A 19476-nucleotide genomic window follows, 5' to 3' on the forward strand; every position below is an offset into this window, starting at 1 on the left:
AAAAAGAGTGCGATCCGGATCATAATCTGGATTATCGCCAGAATCCAATGTTTTTTTGTAACAACCCCAACATTTCCTTAAAATTTCCTCCAAATCTGTTCATTAGTTTTTACCTGATCTTTGCTAAAAGACATAAACAAACCAACAGACACAACCGGTGGAGGAAACAGAAGGGTCACATGTAGGAGCAGAGAGAGATTTTTAATAAAAGGGTTACCTGTGACCTTGACCTTTGACCGGATCACCACCAACATGCAATCACTTCTTCCTTGCTCCACGTTTGACGTTTCCTGAAAATTTAATGTAAATTTGTTAATAACATCTTGACTCATCACAGACAGACAGACTCTACTGAAAAGCCTACAAGCGAGAGATGCCTTCATGAACAAAAACACTTTGAATTTATCGGAAAGTGCAGACCACAAAAACGGAAATGTTAGGGTTGATTTCTCTGGGAAACATCTCTGTTTATTTGTATTTACCATAAGCTTTTTTTTTTTAGACAGATGAATGCTGGAGAGCAACAGGAAGCTTTGAAAGACAAGAAAAGTCTCACAAATTAAATGGCTAATGATCAGTAACATCAGTGATTTCCGTTTTACAGATAATTCAGGTAGGAAACGCTGGATAAACTTTGTAGAGATGGAGCTTTACTTTCTGCTTTTATTCTTAGCCATATGCTGAAATATTAAAATCCCTTCAGGAAACAAAGTCGGCAGCATCAACCAGAAGGTTTCTTACAGCAGAAAAATGGCACAAAACATGGTCTGCTGATGATAGCAGTCAAATATAAAAAATAATTACTTTGTAAAGTTTTAAAACGATGGTAAACGGCTGGAAGGACAAAATGTTTTTATCTGTGAACCATGAACCAGTGGAAGGATGGTAATGAAACTTTTAGAAAATAATCATTGGAGTCAACCTCATTCAAGATGGCCGCCACAGCCATCAACCTTGGCAAATGCATAAATGGCAATAACTTAGATACTGACCTAAAACGTGGGGGTGATGGTAGCTGAGGGTCATCCTCAGCGCATATTCCAGAGTTAAAGGTGGCGGGCGATATGCATTCCTTCAAACAAAAGCAAAATTACAAAAAAAAAAGGGGATGTTAATGAAAACGTCAAGTTTTATTCCAAGAAACCTTTTTAGCCTAAGAACCAGTCTGCGCCTTTAAACACGGCGTTAAATTTTTCTATACTGTTGTGATACAGATGAAAAGTTATTAGATGAGAAAGATTTCATTTCAAATACAAGCAATAAAAATGTTGAATAAATGCAATTTTTTTTTCTCTCTCTCTAATCAATTAAATGAAGTGAATGAAAAAGTCACACACATAAAAAACCCAAAAGATCGAAACGACTGAACCAAATAAAATTTATTTCAATCAAACCACTGGTCCAAGTAGTGTCCCGCCTGCCCCACTGTTGTCATTTTAATACAGAACGCTGTTAAAACTGACGTTCAGGGGAGCGTTTGAACAGATGGCGAACAATTTACGAGGCTGCGTTCACACCCTGGTCACAAAAAACAGACAATAAGTTACAGGACATGCTGAGGAGGAGGGGAGGGTCTGAATTTCAGACAGCGGCGAGCCTGTCGAGTCCCACGGGGACACACTTACGGCTGGCCGTGAAAGCTGCACCATCGTCACCTGTACCGCATCCAAATAATAATAATAACAACAACAACCATCATATTCCCTGTCCCATTCATTCCTAATGTAAACCAAGTCCAACATTTAATAGAACATGTTCGAATCGAACAGATTAACAACAAAGGCACTTCGTTTCAAGGTTTGTAACAGTCAGAACTTAAAACTTTTTTTGATTCTTCATGTTTTCACGTTTTTTTTAAAGGAATCTAACATTGTAAAAGCAACACTTTATTTATAAATGGCCTCCAAAAATACCTAATTTGACTCTCCCAGCACCGTCTGTTTCAAACACTTCATTTTAAAAAGACAAATGCAGAAATTGCAAACACTTTAGACGGCTGTAGCAGTAAAAGTAGCAGGGGGGTTTGTGGGTTTTTTTTGTTTGTTTTTTTTTGCGATAAAACCTGCTGCAAGAAGAGGTCCGTTATTTCCAAGTACATCTGTCAGTGACGTACTGACGGCGGGGGGAGTGACTCGAATGCCCTCGGCGAAAGAAAAATACATTTTACAGGTATCGAGTGTCCGGCTGCCGTTTCCTTAACCAAGCCAACGCCATCCATCATCTTCAAAAAAAAAAAAAAAAAAATGTCTCCGCTCCGCGTCTGACGATCCGCCATCTGGAGCGGCGTTTCCAGTCGGCCCGTCTGGACCCGTTCCCGGCCTCGCTGCCGAGGAGACGAGAGCGGAGGTCTTCCTTCCTTCACACCCGCTCGGGGTTGATGTCTCGGTTTGCTCTGCGTCTGGGGAACAGCTTTCGCTTCAGCAGAATCAGCTGGAAAAAAAAAAAAAAGAACAGAAATGACATAAAGTGAAAACGTTACACAATCAGGAAAGACCAAAAAATAAATAAAAATGCAGCTTCATGTTGTGTTTAGCAGCTATCTACAGAATAAATCGTGCAAATCATCTACATTTGTTTCAAGCTTTGATCAATATTAATAAACTCCAATAATAGGTTTTCAAATAGAGAAAAAAAATCCAAAATGCTGGAGGATTTTTTTTTTTGTTCTGTACAACCCAGCTACTTCTTTTAGCGCCTCGTATATTAAAACGTTCAGCACAGGTTGAAGGACTGGGAGATAAAGTTAGAGAGGGCAGACTGAGGTGGTTTGGACATGTGCAGAGGAGGGACAGTGGGTATATTGGTAGAAGGATGTTAGAGACAAAGAGGAGACATATGGATGCAGTTAGAGAGGACATGGACTTAGTTGGAGTGAGGACAGAGGACGCAGAAGACAGAGGTAGATGGAGGAGGATGACTCGCTGCGGCGACCCCTGAAAAGGGAACAGCTGAAAGAAAAAGAAGATATATTAAAATGTTCCGATTAATCAGGAGATACAAATATTTTCCCCATAGAATTTGCTTCAGCATACTTGTCTTCTTTTGCTCCTTTCAGCTTTTAGCTACTTCTACAGGTGTAAGTTTTTGGCTACTTTTAGCTTTGAGCTAGCCTTTTACTACTTTTTACTAGGACTTTGCGTCTTTTTCTTTAACAACTCAGTTTCAACTTCGTCAGAAGTTCAGTCAAGTCTTTCAGCACTGAATTTCTTTTCAAAGAAAATGTCATTTTTATAGTTTATACTTTTCATTAACATGTCTCCTGCAGTAATCTGGATGTTTCTTGTGCCTCCTTTGCTGGTAATTTGCAGGAATCCTCAATGCAAAGTTTGTGAACATAAGTCAGATCAATATTTATTACTCAACAGGTTAAATCAATTTGTTTTTGTTTTTATTTGCTCTTTTTGTGCAGTTAGACGTATCCTGCAGCCTGTTTTCCTGCTAAGATAATGTAAGCCTCTTACTTCAAACCTTATTCTCTGACACTGGGCAACACTTTTACTCTTCTAATGTCTTTTTTCTTGTCATACGTTTAGTGCCTTGGTTGCCAGAGGAAGCACACAGTCCCACAGCATGATGAAACCGCCACCATGTTTTGATATAGTTGGAGCATTAATTTGCTTGTAGACTTAGTTTAGTGAAACTTAATAATACTGATACATTCCCAAAGAGCTCTGCATTGGTTTATTTTATCAATATATTATTATTATTTTTAAAAAAGGTAAATCTAAGTAACAGTATTGCAAATATTATACATAAGTTTAATATTTTTTACATTTTTTTGACTAGTTGTGTTCCACTTGGCCTTCAGCTTTAAACGTTTTATCATTTTTAAACAACTTCATATAATTTTCAAATGCATTCGGAGTTTTCCCTTTGCACAAAACAGAGTTTGTTTGCAATTAGAGCATTTCTTTTCCATTACTTGAGACGTATTTCTGCACAGCTCCAAGAAAAACTGTCTCTTCACAGCTCTGTAATCCAAGAATGCAAAGATAACCTCTAAGGTTATCTCCTCTCTGCGGCACGGGGATACTTTTGATCTCTTTAATCTAAACTGTACCTACCTAACTCAGACATTCAGACTCATCTGCTGCCAAAAAGATCAAGTGAGCAGCGACGGAGACGCTGGACGAGTCTGACACATTCCTCACCGGGAGCACTGGTCCCTGTGGGCTGCTGTGCTTGAGATTCCCCTGAGGTCATCCCAGTTATTAACCTTTCTTTGAGTTTGCTGAGGAGCAACTGGAAACCTTTGGATTAGGGCGCTGGCTTACAACGGTCCTTTAACGATGCCTGGAATTTGTCCTATGCGGTCTCTAGCGCTAAAGCAGGAGAAAATGATCATGAAGTTACAGAAAAGCTCTGCCTATAGATCCACCTTATCTGGCAACAAAAAGGTTTAAGGTACTGTCTGATCCGGATCAACAGGGGTCTCACATTACTCAGAGGATTTCTGAGGGCGTTTGTCTTCTGTCGAGTCGGCCGATCAAACCAACCTGACATATGAGCTCAGATTGGAGTTTTGAAGCAATCATAGCTGAAGAATGAATCATGGAAATGGAGAGCGTGGACGTGTGACGCGTCTTTATCTGAAACGTGTAAACAAACCGAGGGTGGTCCGAGGTGGACATACCAACCTGCTCGGCGAAGAAGGACATGACAGTGAAGACGACCAGAGTCACAAGGACGCAGTGGGTCCAGAACTTCAGCTTGTCCCGATACAGCCTCCTGAAAAGCGACACATTGCGGTTTAAGGTTATTCCTCAACATACCAAATGCCAGACGTGAAGAAACCTTGAAGGCCGCTCGTCTTTCTGGGCGACACACAGAGGCTAACTGTGAGAAGAGAAGCGTGAGTGGAGGGCGGCGGGGCAACAGGGCGACAAAGTGACATCACCCAACGCCATCTGCCCGTCAACACTAATTCAGAGAAGGCTGAAAGGATCGATAACATTTTAGAACGAGCCTCTCATCTGAACGAGCTCGGGCTAAAGTTAAACTTTCTATTTAAAACTGGCATTCTCAAGCTTTACCCTCTCCTGATGGATTCCCATTACTCCAACAAGGAAACACTCGGTCAGAGTCATCCCTTTTTACCTTTATAACATCTGAGATATGAGCAGTAAGATGATGAAATTACTAAAAATACTAAATAAGTTAAGAAGCAACAAGATCCTGCACTGTTCAGACAATAATGCTACTAATGGTTTCTCCTATGTGATGATTTTTCTACATTTTCCCCTCATTTACTGAACTGTTCCAGCTTCTATGTGGTTCTGACTTCTGGTTGAATAAAAAGAGACATTTGGTCTTCCAGGAAATTGTGACCAGAACTCACTGATTTTTGTTGTACAAGTAAAGTTTCCTTGGCCAAACAAGCTCCAGATTTAGCTGTATTTAGTCTTAAATCATTATCAGCTTGTGATTTGGACTTAATTATGATACAAAAAAACAGAAGAGGATGAAAACAACTACAATGGTGTATTAGGATCAGTCAGAAGAAAAATAATCGAGGAGAAAGTTTTTGTTGTTGTTTAGGGATTAAAGCTGAAATGTTGGAGAATAAAGTGGAAATATTCTTGAGAGAAAAAAAGATTCATTTTACTGAAGAATAAAAGTGTAAGCTGTTTTCATCATGTTTGAAAAATGGAAGCGGTTGATTAAATGCTGCTAGAACTAAATCAGAACCAGTTGTACAAAATCATCTCAAGTTAGGATTTTCCAAAAAGTTCAAGAAGGTAAATTTCAATGTGTGCCCACCTCTACATAACATGGAAACTGCAGAGCAAAGAAATTTACTTTAGCAAGAAACAGTATTTACATAGGCCTGGCTATACCTCTGCATGGAACCAGACAAAAAAATAACCTCTACATGTTTTAAAACATGACTTAAAGTGATCATTTTAGTGCGAGCCTATTTACTAATGAAGTATCTGCCCTACAGCACCACTGATGCGTAATCCAACATTTTGTTAAAGACGGGTCCACGGCCTACCATTCCTGGAGCTCTCCCATGTGCAGGAACCTGTTGCGGTACTCTCTGGGAAGTTCAAACTGGGACGGCAGCGGGAACATGGACTCGTAGAAATCTCTCAACACGGCTTTCACCGTGGGAGCGTCCTTATGGCTGTGGTCGATGTTATCATTCAGGCAGATGAACTTCCTGGTGGCGACAACAAAAAGCGGACCAGGTTCAACCTGTGATCGGACCGGAATGAAGAAAAAACTGGACGAGTGGGTCTGTTTCATGAAGCCCTCCGCACCTCGGATTCTTCCTTATGTCGTCCAACTGGCCGACCACGTGGGACACGTTGGTCCGCACCATTTTGAAGGCGATCTCCTCCTCCCCCATGATCTCAAACCTGTCGAACAAAGAGTCGCGTTGGCTTCGCATTTCAAAATAAATCCAGAAAAGGGTGAGAAATTTTGACCTCACTTGTATTTATTTTGGTCTCTAAAGGCTTTGTGAATCCGCTCTGTGATGGGCTTGCAATGAATGATGAGGCCTTTTGTAACAGGAGGCTTGAAGAGAAACAAAAACGTTTGGATTTAAAACACACAGTCCCAAAGTCTGAATTAAGGTTTGAGGGAAATTTGACTCACCATGTTGGGGTCATAGTAGGCTTCCTGAGTCGGGCTCACCAGGTGGAGATGGGTCAGGTTAGTTGGGAGTGTTTTAGAGCAGTTTATCAACATCTGCTCGAGACCTGTCAGGTCCTACATTTGACACAAGTCATAAAAACTTCAAAACCTGAGTGGCTTTTTGAGGAGATGTTCAATCAGCGCCTCGGACTGACCTGGAGGCTGAGGGGGAGCTCGTGGATCCTCGTAGCGAGAGTCCGGATCTCACGGTCGGACAAAATGCCCGAGTGGTCCGTGTCGATCTCGTCGAACACCTCGGAGACGTTGAGCTGCTGCTGCGCGCTCATCAGGAAGTAGAAGTACGAAAACGCGAACTGCATGTCCTCCGAGTGCCGCACGCGGTGGCCCGATGTCTTGTCAAACTCCTCTGGGAATCTGAAGAGGGGAAAAGGCGCGGCCCGGTTAGAGATGCGACATCCGAAACGCGGACGTGGGGCGTTCCGGCGGCGCTTACGTGTCCTGCAGCTCCTGCATGATGAGGCGGTCGATCATATGCGGCATGTGGGCGGGGACTTTGCGGGACGTGAAGCCAAACTGGCCGTTGAGCAGTTTGTTGACGTAGCGCAACGAGTCGGCGAACGTGTCTCGCAGTTTTCGCCCTGTAGCTGCACCGTCGGCCTCATAGGACAGCTCTTTCTGAAGACGCTCGCCCTCCTGCGGAGTTAACCCAAAACCAATGATGTAAAGTGGTAACAACAGCTGACTAAATATTAAAAGTTTAAGGATGGTCTTACCTCAAGCAAGGCCTGGAAATATTTCCTCCTTTCCCATGGCAGGAAGCCTCGATCCGAGGAAGTAAAGTGTTGGAGTTTCCTTCCGACTACACGGGCGCCGGGTGGCTCGGCTCGAACCTCCTCACTCTTTTTTTGGGAGATGTTGCCTAAAAGTTTGGAAATCATGGGTCTCTCAATGGCAGCGTTCAGAGGGTAAGGTTTGGGGCTAATGATGTTTCTAAACTCATCATCAATGCGGACGGGGATGAAAGGAGTGACAACTTTCTTTTCGACAGCCTTGGCTTTTTGTTTCGGTTTTTCATCCGAGTTTGGATTTTTCTGGATGCTCTCTGGAGCATCATTCTTCATAGGAGGTTTTCTTTCTTGCTGAACTCCCTCCAGGTCTTTGTAGGGCTTCCCCTTGACCCTGCCTGCTTGTGAACTAACAGCCTGTGGCTTGTCAGACAGCGACTTGTACGGTTTCAGAAGTTCAGCCTTGGTGAAATTGTAACCCTTCATGGTAATGTCACCGATCAGAAGTTTTTCCTCCAGCTTTTGAAGCTCGCTGCGCACAACAGCTGGTAAAAGGGACACATTTACTGAAGGAACCTGGATGGTAGCTTCAGGTTTGCCGGGCTGCCTCCTGTGAATCTTGGGCCCTCGTTTTTTCTCAGGAATGTCCGAAAAGGGGAAAACCGGCTCACGAGTCGGGGCCAGCTTGGACTCTTTTCCCGCCTCTTTGCTCAAAGCCTTCGAAACGTTCTTCTGAGGGACCTCACGGGTGTCCACGGCTACGCTGAAGCTCATTTTGAACTCCGCATCGTCCTCCCCCTGGAAAGTGATGTTGTAGTGGACGTGGGTGGTGTTGTGGCCCGGGTGGAGCAGCAGGTGGATGCTCTTCCACTTGTTGGCCACGGAGGTGTGTCGGACCGCGGGGTTGTCGCCGACGTGGGCCTCGGTGACTCTGCGAGCCACCTTCTCGAAGCTGAAATACGGCTTGGTCTCGCCCAGAGGGAGAGCGTAGACAGTCTGGTTCCTCAGCAGGGTCACGTGGTGCAGCTCGCCAAAGTGCTCTACAAGCGAGAGTCCAGATTTTATTATCGGCTCTAAGACTAAACCAACAAAACAAACATTCATATGGAGGTGCTTTCAAACTACAAGTCTACACTTGAGTCACATCTTGTCAGATCTGATGTCCTACAAATGCAAACTTTTGACTATTCTGACAACATTCAAACATTAAACGTCATGGTTTAAGTGCACGATTTTTGGTGCTAATTTATCTCACAATGGCGATGTTGAACGCGTCCCACTAGAATGAGACTCTGACAAACCAAGAACCCACTGGAGGGATTAAATGTCCTCTCTGGGCTGAGAACATCTCAGGACAGGGGCTTTTTATTGTGTTCAGTCTACATGGCTGTGGGACCGCTTTCATTTATGTTTTATTCCCCCAAAAAAGTTCAAGCTATTTTTGTAAAATACTTGTTTTAACAGCAAAAACTACAGAAATGAGAACAATTATCTTGAACAGTTTTAACCACAAACATATTTGATGCTTATTTGAGGTTACAGTGCTAGAACTGTGTTTGCTGATGTACATTCAGGTACTAAAATGTGGAACTTTCATGTGTTTTTATCAGTTTTTGGGAAAGTGTAAAAAAAAAGCTGGATCGAGATTTTAGGTTTTCACAACGCAGATGGTACTTACATATTCGTTTAGATCTTTTCAAGAAATTCGCTGACACTGTCATTATCTTTGCTTGTTTAAATTGCTCCGAGAACATTGTCAAAACACACAAAAAGACCAGAACTTTCTGCATTATTCGCTTTGAACTCGCCTTGGCCGCAGTCGCCCACGTCGAAGCCGCAGGAGAGCACGTTGCAGGCCTGGTCGCAGAACTTATCAGCAAGCCACGAGTTGGCGCAGCCTTGGTTGCAGTACAGCGTCCCTCCCGCGCCTCCTAGACCACCTCCAAACTGCCACACCGGTCCACCTCCTCCACCGGGCGCGACCCCACCGACGCCTGCAGGAAACCTGTTCCCCGCGCCGCCTATCAGAGACACGGACTCCGACGTTAAACACGAACCAGCTCCAACTCTGTGAAGCCGGCGGCGTCGAGCTCCTTACCAAGACAGTCCCCTCCATCCCAGTCACAGGCGGAGTTGTTGCAGGCCTTGTCACAGTAGCCGTCTTTGATCCAGGATCCCGGGCAGCCCTCTGCACAGTTAGGAACAGGCCAGGTGAGGTACACCTGAAAGGGGAGTGAGAGACGACAAGCGTGAAGTCAGTTCGTGTTTCCGATTTCCCAACGGACCTCACGTGGAGTTCTGCCGCTGCTGCGTTTGCACCTTCTGTCCCTTGGAGTGGCTGTAGAAGTCATCCGGCCACACGTCTTTGCCGAACATCACGTCATCGTTGAGGTAAATAAACTTCTGGGAGAGCCCCGGGATTCGGTGGATGTGGGTCTCGATGGCAGGGGAGCTGAAGGTGGGAAGGTGGGTGTGGTTCAAGAAGATGTCCTGGAAAACGAAAACGACAACACAAACAAGGATCCTTTTATTTTGGCAGAAATGTTTAGCTCATTTTCAGTATGACAAAAAACTAGTACTAAACTATCAAAAACTGGTACAATAAGCGGTGCGTTCCTGCGTGGAGGAGGCTGAGGCGTACCAGGTGTGTGACGACTGAAACTCTGGGGTTGTCCAGATTGAGCCAGGAGGGAATCTGCCCGTTAGTTACGATGAAGATGTGTCGCACCCAGGGGGCGTGTTTCTCTATGGAGCGCAGCGAATAGCGGAGCTCCTCGTTGTCTTCAAATCGGCTGGCTGAGACATCTTCGTCCTGTTTGGACTGAAGTGAAAACACATTTTTAATCAGAATCATAATCAAGTTTTCGATATGATTCTTTTTTTTTGTGATATGTTTGATAACGACCACCTTGGTGGACATAAAGCAGATAAAAGCCATTTTAGTTTGGGTAAAATTATTGAAAAAAAAAAACAAAAAATGTGAAATATCCGTGAAAGGCGAGCGTACCTGTGAGATGGCTGTAATGTCCCAAAACAAGTAGGCGGGGCTGACGGTTAACTCTTTCCCGTCCAGGGTCAGGTTCTTTTTGGCCTGCTGGGTCAGATCAGCGAAGTCCTGCGGGCTGTTCAGGTGGAGCAGAGCGATGCTGGCCTCCGAGTACAACTCAAACTGCAAGACACAGAAATACGAGGATGGAAAGAGGAAATACTGTATACAGTGGAACAATTTGACATTCAATTCCACAAAGTTGTTGGAAGTAAATCAAACCAGGTGACAACACAGAGGACCAGATACTCTGACTTTTAGACCCTGATATGAAAAGCTCAACACGTCCTATTTGTGGCTCTTATTGGCCTTGAACTGAACGACCTGCCTTTAAATCATGAACCACATTCTTCAAAGTATCTTCACACTCTCTGTAAGTTTGGTTCAAACAATTAAGGTTCAGTGAGGTTTAACTGAAATAAAATCAGTGATTTTTTTTTCTCCAAATGCTTACTTTATACTAACCAAGAATCTATAAAATTGTTGTTTTTTTTTAGATGATTTAATTTTCATATTTATTCCCTTTTGGATGCTTCTGAGGTTTCAGTTTTGACGGAAACATCTTTGTAAACACTGGATGAATTCCTATCAAACTTTACGCACCTTTCCTGGAAACTTTGTGGACATTTTCTACAACTTTGCACATTATTATAGCTCAATAAATATCCCTCCTTTGTGTCGTGACTTCTCTAAACATGTAAAGTTCTCCTATTATGCCTCAAAGCTTTTCACAGCAATTTTAAAAAGACCGTGTCAGGACTGTGGGGAACCTCTGATGGAAAACTTTTAAACAGACAAAAAAGTAGGAATGGAAAACTATAAACGAGTGATGTGATGATGACCCTTTATCTACAGTAAGTTGTTTGTGTGCAGGCCTTTGTTGGCTGCTGGAATCAGAGCAACAAAAGGTGTTTGTGTTAATGGCAGTTTGGAAAAGAACGTGATGTCACCTTCTCTATGTCGGGCCACATGAAAAGGGCTATTTGAGGAACCACAGGGCTCTGTGTGTGTGTGGGTGTGTGTGTGCTGAGGTCATGTGAAGCTGCTGCCACACACACACACACACACACACACACACAAGACTTTGAGGAAAACGTGTTGTGAGACGGCGTAACTTCAGTTTTTTTTAATTACTGCATCCTCCCTCGAGCTCGGCTTTTTGAATCAAACCTTGTATTCGTGCCATCATTACGGCCCCAAACATTTCATAAAATCTGCTTTTGTAAAAACTTAAAGTCGACATAAAAAGGTTTTCAGTGGCTGATGCTGATACAGAGCTTTACAAATCATGGCAGCCGATGGAGGGTTGTGACATCAGATTTGTTTGTCGTCCATAAAAACAACAGTTTAATCTTCTGACACAGATCAGCACAGTAATTACTCAAGGCTAACCATGAACGCACTTCCAAGGTTAACATTAACAGAATGTTTTCGAACCAATTAAATGTCCAAAAGATACCAGAGATCTTAACATTTTTCCTGATAAATACAAATATGCTGATTTAAAAGTTAACAAAATATTCCAGTTCTTTTTCTTTATGGTCTGCCGGTGTTGTGCTGAAAAAAGCAACCCCGTCATAAAAGGCTGTCAGCGTAAAAACACTGTGCTGCCCACAGATGTGCCTGTCTTTAAATCGGCTCAGGTGTGGCAAACGCTAATTACTGAAAAAAATTCAAACATTGATCTGATTTTTTGGGCCACTTGATGTAGCCATTTACCAAAATTAAATATATTTTGTTATGATTTGTGCTCAAAATGATAAAGAACATCATCAAACTCAGTGATGAGAGTGTTAATCATCAAAATTTGCCCACAGTTGATGTAAACTCTACGAGACGCCCGTCACCAAAATGTTTCGGACAGTTTTTCCCCTCGAGGTGGACGAGGCTCTGCGTGTGACTGTGGAGGGAAAACTGTCGTTTTAAAAGAAAAAAAAACAGCTCAATTAGCTGTAAATAAAACACGGAGCATGTCCGAGTAAAAGACGAGGTGCTCGCTTTTGTCCCGGACATAAAACGTGTGGTTTTCTCCGCTCATCCACCAGGCAGCAGCTGAAGTTCCTCCTCCCCGCAGTGCTAACATGTCCCATGTGGATTTCACTCTCAACACATTAAACCACAACGTTTGTGGCCAGCGAAGGCCTACTAAAATATAATTTGACAAGTAAATACTGAGTGAGTAAACTCATTAACTGGGTGGTGAGTGATCTCTGCAGGCAGCTGTGACGTCCTGAAGCTCCTGCTGGGCGAGGAGCTGAAACTTCACTGTCACACAAACAAAAACCTGAACCGCTCCAGTGGGGTTGGATTTTAACACGAAATAAGAGAACGGCGGGAAAGTCTTATCTACAAATTACAATTCAGACTGACAAAATTATGAGAACCCTTCGGAGATAAATCATTAAAGTTATCTGGAATCTGATTCAAAATAAATTATATTTTAAAAGGTAATAAATGTGAGTTTAAGCCAAAATTTGGGCAACCCAGAGAATAAATAAAGGGCTCAGCAGGGCTACAGTTTATCAAAGCTTTAGGTAACATAAATACTGCCAAATGATTTTTGAATAACCTTCATATAGTTTTTAATGTTCTCAAATAAAAAAAAAAAACTGAGCTGAAAAAAAAGAAAATCTAAATCCAACACCTTGAACGTCATAATCTAAAGCTTCTGGACTAAAACAAGACACATTTTGTATTGGTCAGGTTGGTAAGGCCAGTAGTGGTAGTAGAAGAACCAGATAAAGAAGGAAAATGAGGAGAACAAATGGAACATCCTGTGTAGATGATGGGATATTCAAACATCTGCTCGTCTTTACTTCTGAGACAGAGTCAGCCTTTCTAAACTGCTCGTTTTGCGCTTGTTTTCTGAACCGGCCCGATCCTGTTTTGGGGTACAGGGAGCTGGTGTCTCTCCAGCAGTCCCAGGACGAGAGACGGGGGGGGGACACCCTGGACAGGTTTGCCTGTCCATCACGGGGACACAGAGACAGACGACACACAGTTGTACGAAACAACTGCACCAGAGAACATCCCTTAAAAAAAGAAAAGTATTGAACTTATATCAGTTTGATATAGTTATGTATATAGATTTTAATTTGTTCAGTGTAAAGGGATTTGCTTTAATTGAGTCAGTGTGTGGAAATATAATGTTTCTCAGGACTCCATAATCCTCCGAGACTCCTCGAACTTCAGCACCACAGTCAGCAGCCGTGGACTTCTCTAAGCAGCTGACACTTGAGAATAACGACCCCAAAACAACAAAAAGAGGGAAAGTAAAGTGCTCTCAGAAAGCCATTTCCTCCATTTGGAATGTAATGAAGAAATAGCTGTAAAAAGCTGGACAGCTGCACAGCTGTGGTGAGGTTTGGAAGACCAAAATTTTTTTTTACTTCTGTAGAAAAACCTGCTCTGTGGATTTCTAGAGGAGCAAAAACAGCTGGAGGAAGATTTAGGAGACTCTGCAGTGATGAGGTACTGCTCTACTGAATCGAAAGCAAACATCACATCAAAAATGTAACAGAGGATGGGTTTCTACAGCAGTATTTTTATTTATTTATTTATTTTGACCAGTTTTGACTGTAAAAACCGAACCAGACTAGCTCAGAACAATCCAGCTGGCCTTCTCTGACGTTTTAAAATAATACACACTAATCTAAAACCGTCAGCACGACCGGCCGGTACACAAACATGAAGACAGGACTGGACAGAGTGGGGGGGGGACAGCACGGGCAGAAGATCAGGGTTGTCGTCCAGCTTTCACCACCTTATCACTGTGCCCAACACCAGCTATAAATACCAGCGCTGAACCGCTCCCTCCGCACTATGCGCATCATCCCTCTTTCACAGAAGAGCCCGACCGACACCAGGAAGCACCTTGAAATCCAAACTGAGCATTGTGTGGAGGCTAGATCAAAATAGCAAACACACACACACACACACACACACACACACACACACTTTGCACCATCTTGTCTGGACTCCAAACACACTCCTTCCAGCTTCCATGGCGGACTGAATCTCAGAGTTCGGGAAGATACCGGTGACCTTTTTTTGTCAGAGCGCTGGCTGAAACCGTGCCGCTCCTTAACGGTCGTTCTGATGGTGAACTCTGCATCGACCACTCAGGTTACAGGCCGAACATCAGCCGATATTATCACATGACAGGAAGTAAGGAGGCCGGTTCATGGAGGGGAACAACTGGTTTCATGCTGATGATGTGTGGGTTAAGTGCTGTTAACCTACATCTCATCACAGACTTTACAGTAAAGGAGATCCACAGCAGCTGTTCCTTCCTTTTTTTTTAACCCCTAACAGATTCTCCAGCTGTTTATGCTCACAAATACTTACAAAAGTTGATCAGTTTATGATAGAAAAATACTAAAACATTATATTTATAATAAATAGTTGTGTTCCATTTTCACATGCAGCAAATAAACCACAGTCAAATGGATCTTCTGTGTAAATAATCTAAAAAAAAAGTGACTGAGCTGTGATGGTTTATATCGCTAGTTACCGAAGATGAAAGGTCGTAAATGTTTTTACCCGTGTGTGTGTGTGTGTGTGTGTGAGACATTAGCAAAGTATCACATGAACCATTGGACAGATGCTGGTGAAACTCCCACATCCGTACGTCTAAAACTCGTTAACATTTGGAGTCAGCCCAATTCAAGATGGCCGCCACAGCTAACCAACCTTCAACACAAAAACTGCTGCACTGTAACTCCGACAGCTTGGAGGGAATCTGAGCCCAGAGGTGTCCAGCTGTGCCGCTGGACAGTCCTATGTCATAGTGGAGCACAGTCAAGGTTTTCACAAATGGGTCACCTGTGACCATGACCTTTGACCCTGTGATCTGGAAATCATTAGGGATCACCCCTGACAGTCTTATAACGCTTCAACCAGTGGTCCACTGCTGATTACTATACGCCTGTTGTAAACAGAGGCAGTTGTGACAGATGTTATCTGACTTCTCCGCTTTTTTATTCCCATCAGCCACGTGAGACGCCATCGGACGACGGGACGAACCGTCGACTCGAGCCTGAACCTCACGGTCGGCTGGTCCAACAAGATCACCCAGCTCCAGGCCGCTTCTGTTTCAGCTCAGTCCGCGCTCATTAAAGCCGTTCGTTCCTCTCAGAAAACCCAAACTCAGACGCTGAGCCACACGGAGGTCAAACAACAACAAAACGGTTTAAAATCAGGGGGGAAAACGAGACATTTTAGCTCCATCTTTTTAAAAACTTATCGAGAAGCGACTGATTCCACTCTGGATGCAAAAAAAAGATCAGAACTTAGATAATAAAAAGTTTTTTTTTATATTGTCACACAGATGACTCTAAAAAAGAACAAAACTACAAAAACAGATATCCAGATTTTCTATTTCGTGTAAAAAAAACAACAACATTCAAAGCAACACTGACTACTTCACACTGATAAGCAGGACAACGCTGCCACCTGCTGTTTCAAGTGTAAAGAAAACACCTTTCAGAGGCAGATTTGGAGCATTTTTCCCAGGATCTTTTCATTGTGCTCCCTTTTATTCAACAGCTTTCACAGCAACAACGCACTCGACTCAGAGCGAGTCTGTTTGTTGTACCTGTTTGATCTTGCTGGTCACGACCAAGGGGAGCTTGACTCGCAGCTGCTCCGTCTCCTTAAAGGATGCCAGGAAGCCGCTCAGATAGGCCAGAGAGTGCATGCGGATCAGGCCCGGGGCCTCCTTATCTGTCGTCTGGGCAGGGATGAAAACATGGAAACGTTCGATGTTTAAATATCTCCGGCCTGAGAGCGGGAATGTGATATGCAGAAACGAACACTCACCAAGAAACACCAGGAAACAGAGAACTTCTGGACTTCTTTAGAAACATCTTTATAGGCTTTATCAGCTGTTAACACAACAAAATAGGCAACAAAGTTTAGATATATATTTAAAATAAAAAGAGAGCCTTTTATCGTTTTATACAAGTATGCACATGAATAGAAAGACAAGTTTCTCCGTCTTTTGGTTCCTAAATTACAGTCTTGTCCCTTCGTTGTGTTTTTTTTTTTTTACCGTCGGCCTGCGAGTGGAAGACGACCACGGAGACGGCGAGCGCCGGCTGGAAGGGTTTGTTCATCAGCAGCAGCTCCTTGGCAGCGGAGAAGGAGGGAGAGATTGCCGGCAGCTCTTTGACGGTAACGTTGGCCGGCAGAGCGGGATCCAGCGCCAGCATGGGCGCCACGATGCAGTGGGACAGCAGGCACTCGGGCTTATCGCTGCAAAAATACAAAAAAACAATTCAAATGTGCAAACAAATAGATACACATCACGCAGCCACAGAGAAGCACTTCCTTTGTGCTGCGTTGTCGTGCTTTTGCTACACTTGTCTGAAATTAGTCAAGGTCACACATTTCAGTAAATATAGAAAGTTGCATCAAGCACCTGCTCTATCTGTGGTTTGAATTTTCCACAGAGGAAGAGGAAAACACACAAAGAGGAGGCAGTCTGTCAGCAGTGAAATGTTAGAGGTGAAGACACAGGAAACGTCGAAACCAAAGGCACAACTTTACCACAGATCAGTGTGCTGATTATTATTATTGTCACTAAAGCTACGCCACAATAAATAGTTATACTTTTGATAAATATACATGCTTGTCAGATATAAATGCCCTTTCTTTTAGTTTCTTCTTTTAAACATACCTCACAGGAGAACACTTCCACAACACTAAACAATAAAATCAAATCAGTTTATGCTTTTAAATTGTGTTTCTCTTCCCACTGAATGCTTTGTTCACACAATGACGTGTTTCCATTTTTAGATTTAGCAGTTTTCAACCATGCCGGCAGCTCTGACGCACGCAAAGAAGCCGCAACATCGACTGAGAGGGAGGTAAAAATGGACTGAGATGTGTGACGCTTACAAAAAACTTTATTTGGAATACTTGAGCAGATGTTGAAAATTAAGACGAAGCACCGATTCTCGCCACACCCACCTGTCTTTTGGCACTTCGGTCGTGTCGCTCGCGTTTTTCCCCAGGCGTTCCCTGTTTGTGAGAAAACAGTTAAAGAGCCTCTGTCGAATCGTAACTGTAGTAACACGACGAACGGAGCCCAGGCAGTGTTTACAGACACCTGTGGAGGCAGCTAAAGAAAAACATCAAAGATTCATGGAGAAAAACTCCTAATTCTGAGAAAGGATGTGCTAGGAATTTGTCTAATCTTTGCCAAAATATCTTATCGCTGTAAATGTGATAAACGCTGAGATTTGTGTGCTTATTCTGACGGCATTCAGGTGACGAACGGAGCCATGTTGTAAAAGTAAGAGTTTGCATTGAGCACGCAGGTTTCAGCAAACAGAGAAGCTCTGCTACAACTCGTGTGGTGGAGCCACAGCTACCTCAGAGCCTTTTGTTCCTCCTCCAGCTGATCTTTGACCGCCCTCAGCTCCTTCAGCAGAGCTGCGTCTGTGCCGTTCACCCATGTGTACACCACGTCTATAGGCATGGGCAGACAGAGCCTACAAAGAAAGGAATGTGTTAGATAAGATGGGAGCTCGAACGTCACACTTCTGACATGTGTGAATTAGTATTTGTAAACGCAAAGGGATCTCAACGCGGTCTTGTCTGGCATCCGGAAGGGCTTCTGCAGAAACTGGGTGATGATCTACCACGTTATTTCACACTTGCACAAGGAAATGACACAAAACCACAGATGACTCTGAAATTTAAAAAAAAAAAACCTAAGTAAAAATACCTGCTTTGGAAGGACTTCCCACCCACATTGTCTCTGTAGGAGTCAAACAGCACATGGTACTGATCCCGGCTCCACTCCACCACCACCTGTATGGACAAGAGAGGACTTAATTCTCACATGAATTCAAAATATAACCTAAAGCCTAAACCAGAACCACGCTTTTTTTGGAGAATGCAGACAGTCATGTCCTCTAGTACAAAATTGGGAAGTCAAAGAAGTAGAGTAACTACACAACAGGAGTGAAAGCAATGCTATTTAACAAGACGAATTTTTCTGAACCCCAAATACATTCGTGAAACGTCATTATTTACGATGTAAAATACACATTTGCTCTTCACAAGCAGCTTTACTTAAAAAGGCGTGTTTTTTGAGTGAAATCTGGTTACAAGGAGTCTTCAGATACCAGTACTGCCTCGATAAGAGCTACGAGAGAAAAGTAGCTAATTCCAAAACAAAATTGATAGTCTTAAAGTGTCGGGAGCTTTCGGGACAGAAGAGCCTCACCTCTCCGAACTGAAAGGCGGAAACGATCATGAGGACGAGCCCCCCGAAGCAGAGGTAGAGTCCATATCGGTGGGACAGACAGGTGTACGTCTGCCGCTGCAACAGCTTCAGCACCGAGTTCACGACTACCATGATTCTCCGGGGCGAAGCATAGCGACGCATTCATTCAAACAAAACGTTCAATTAACCGCTGAGACGAAGAAAGTAAACATCACAAGCGAGAACGACGCGTCAGCTGACCTCCAAGCGAGACTGAATGGCACATGACAACCGGACTGCTGCCTGTGGTGACGCCGCGCCGTTTCTCCTGTTCCAGCTCGACGTCGCCCCCTGGTGGAACGGAGCTGCGCTGTGATGCGTTCAGGGGCACTGTGAGCGAAGAGGAGGGGGAAAAAACGAAAATACAGCTAAACAGGATGCTTAATCGCTCACATTCTGCTATAACAATGATGTAAAAAAAAATCCACATATCACATAAACAAAAGAATACATAAAATATTGCTTTTAATATAGTAACAGGGAGAGGATTAATTTCATTACAACAAAAAAACATCAGTTGCTGGATACAGAAGAAGCTGCTTGTACAATACCGACACAACTGCTTCATAAAAAGATACACTGTATATTGCCAAAAGTATTTGCTTGTCTCCCTTTACACGCGTATGAACTTCAGTGACATCTCATTCTTAATCCATAGCATTTAATATGATGTTGGCTCAACCTTAGCAGCTATAACAGCTTCAACTCTTCTAGAGAGGCTTTCCACAGGTTTAGGAGTGTTTATGGGAATTTCTGACCATTCGTCC

General features: G+C 43.3%; 1 protein-coding gene across 1 annotated transcript; it reads right to left on the bottom strand.

Moving 5' to 3' along the window:
* Positions 1-1362: 1362 nt before the first annotated feature.
* Positions 1363-18961, bottom strand: gnptab (N-acetylglucosamine-1-phosphate transferase subunits alpha and beta). The gene is made up of 21 exons (XM_017411448.3): positions 18671-18961; positions 18167-18252; positions 17811-17930; positions 17407-17457; positions 16487-16689; positions 16255-16319; positions 16031-16165; positions 10396-10557; positions 10030-10209; positions 9708-9878; positions 9487-9610; positions 9197-9409; positions 7377-8428; positions 7097-7296; positions 6798-7017; positions 6604-6717; positions 6437-6522; positions 6264-6362; positions 5996-6163; positions 4638-4728; positions 1363-2430 (listed from the first exon to the last, which is right to left on the bottom strand). The coding sequence occupies exons 1-21, from the start codon at positions 18830-18832 to the stop codon at positions 2359-2361; spliced, it is 3774 nt and encodes a 1257-aa protein (XP_017266937.1). The 5' UTR covers positions 18833-18961; the 3' UTR covers positions 1363-2358.
* Between the last annotated feature and the right edge of the window lie 515 nt (positions 18962-19476).

Source organism: Kryptolebias marmoratus, linkage group LG18 (genome assembly GCF_001649575.2).
Source record: "Kryptolebias marmoratus isolate JLee-2015 linkage group LG18, ASM164957v2, whole genome shotgun sequence".
Taxonomy (NCBI): Eukaryota; Metazoa; Chordata; class Actinopteri; order Cyprinodontiformes; family Rivulidae; genus Kryptolebias; species Kryptolebias marmoratus.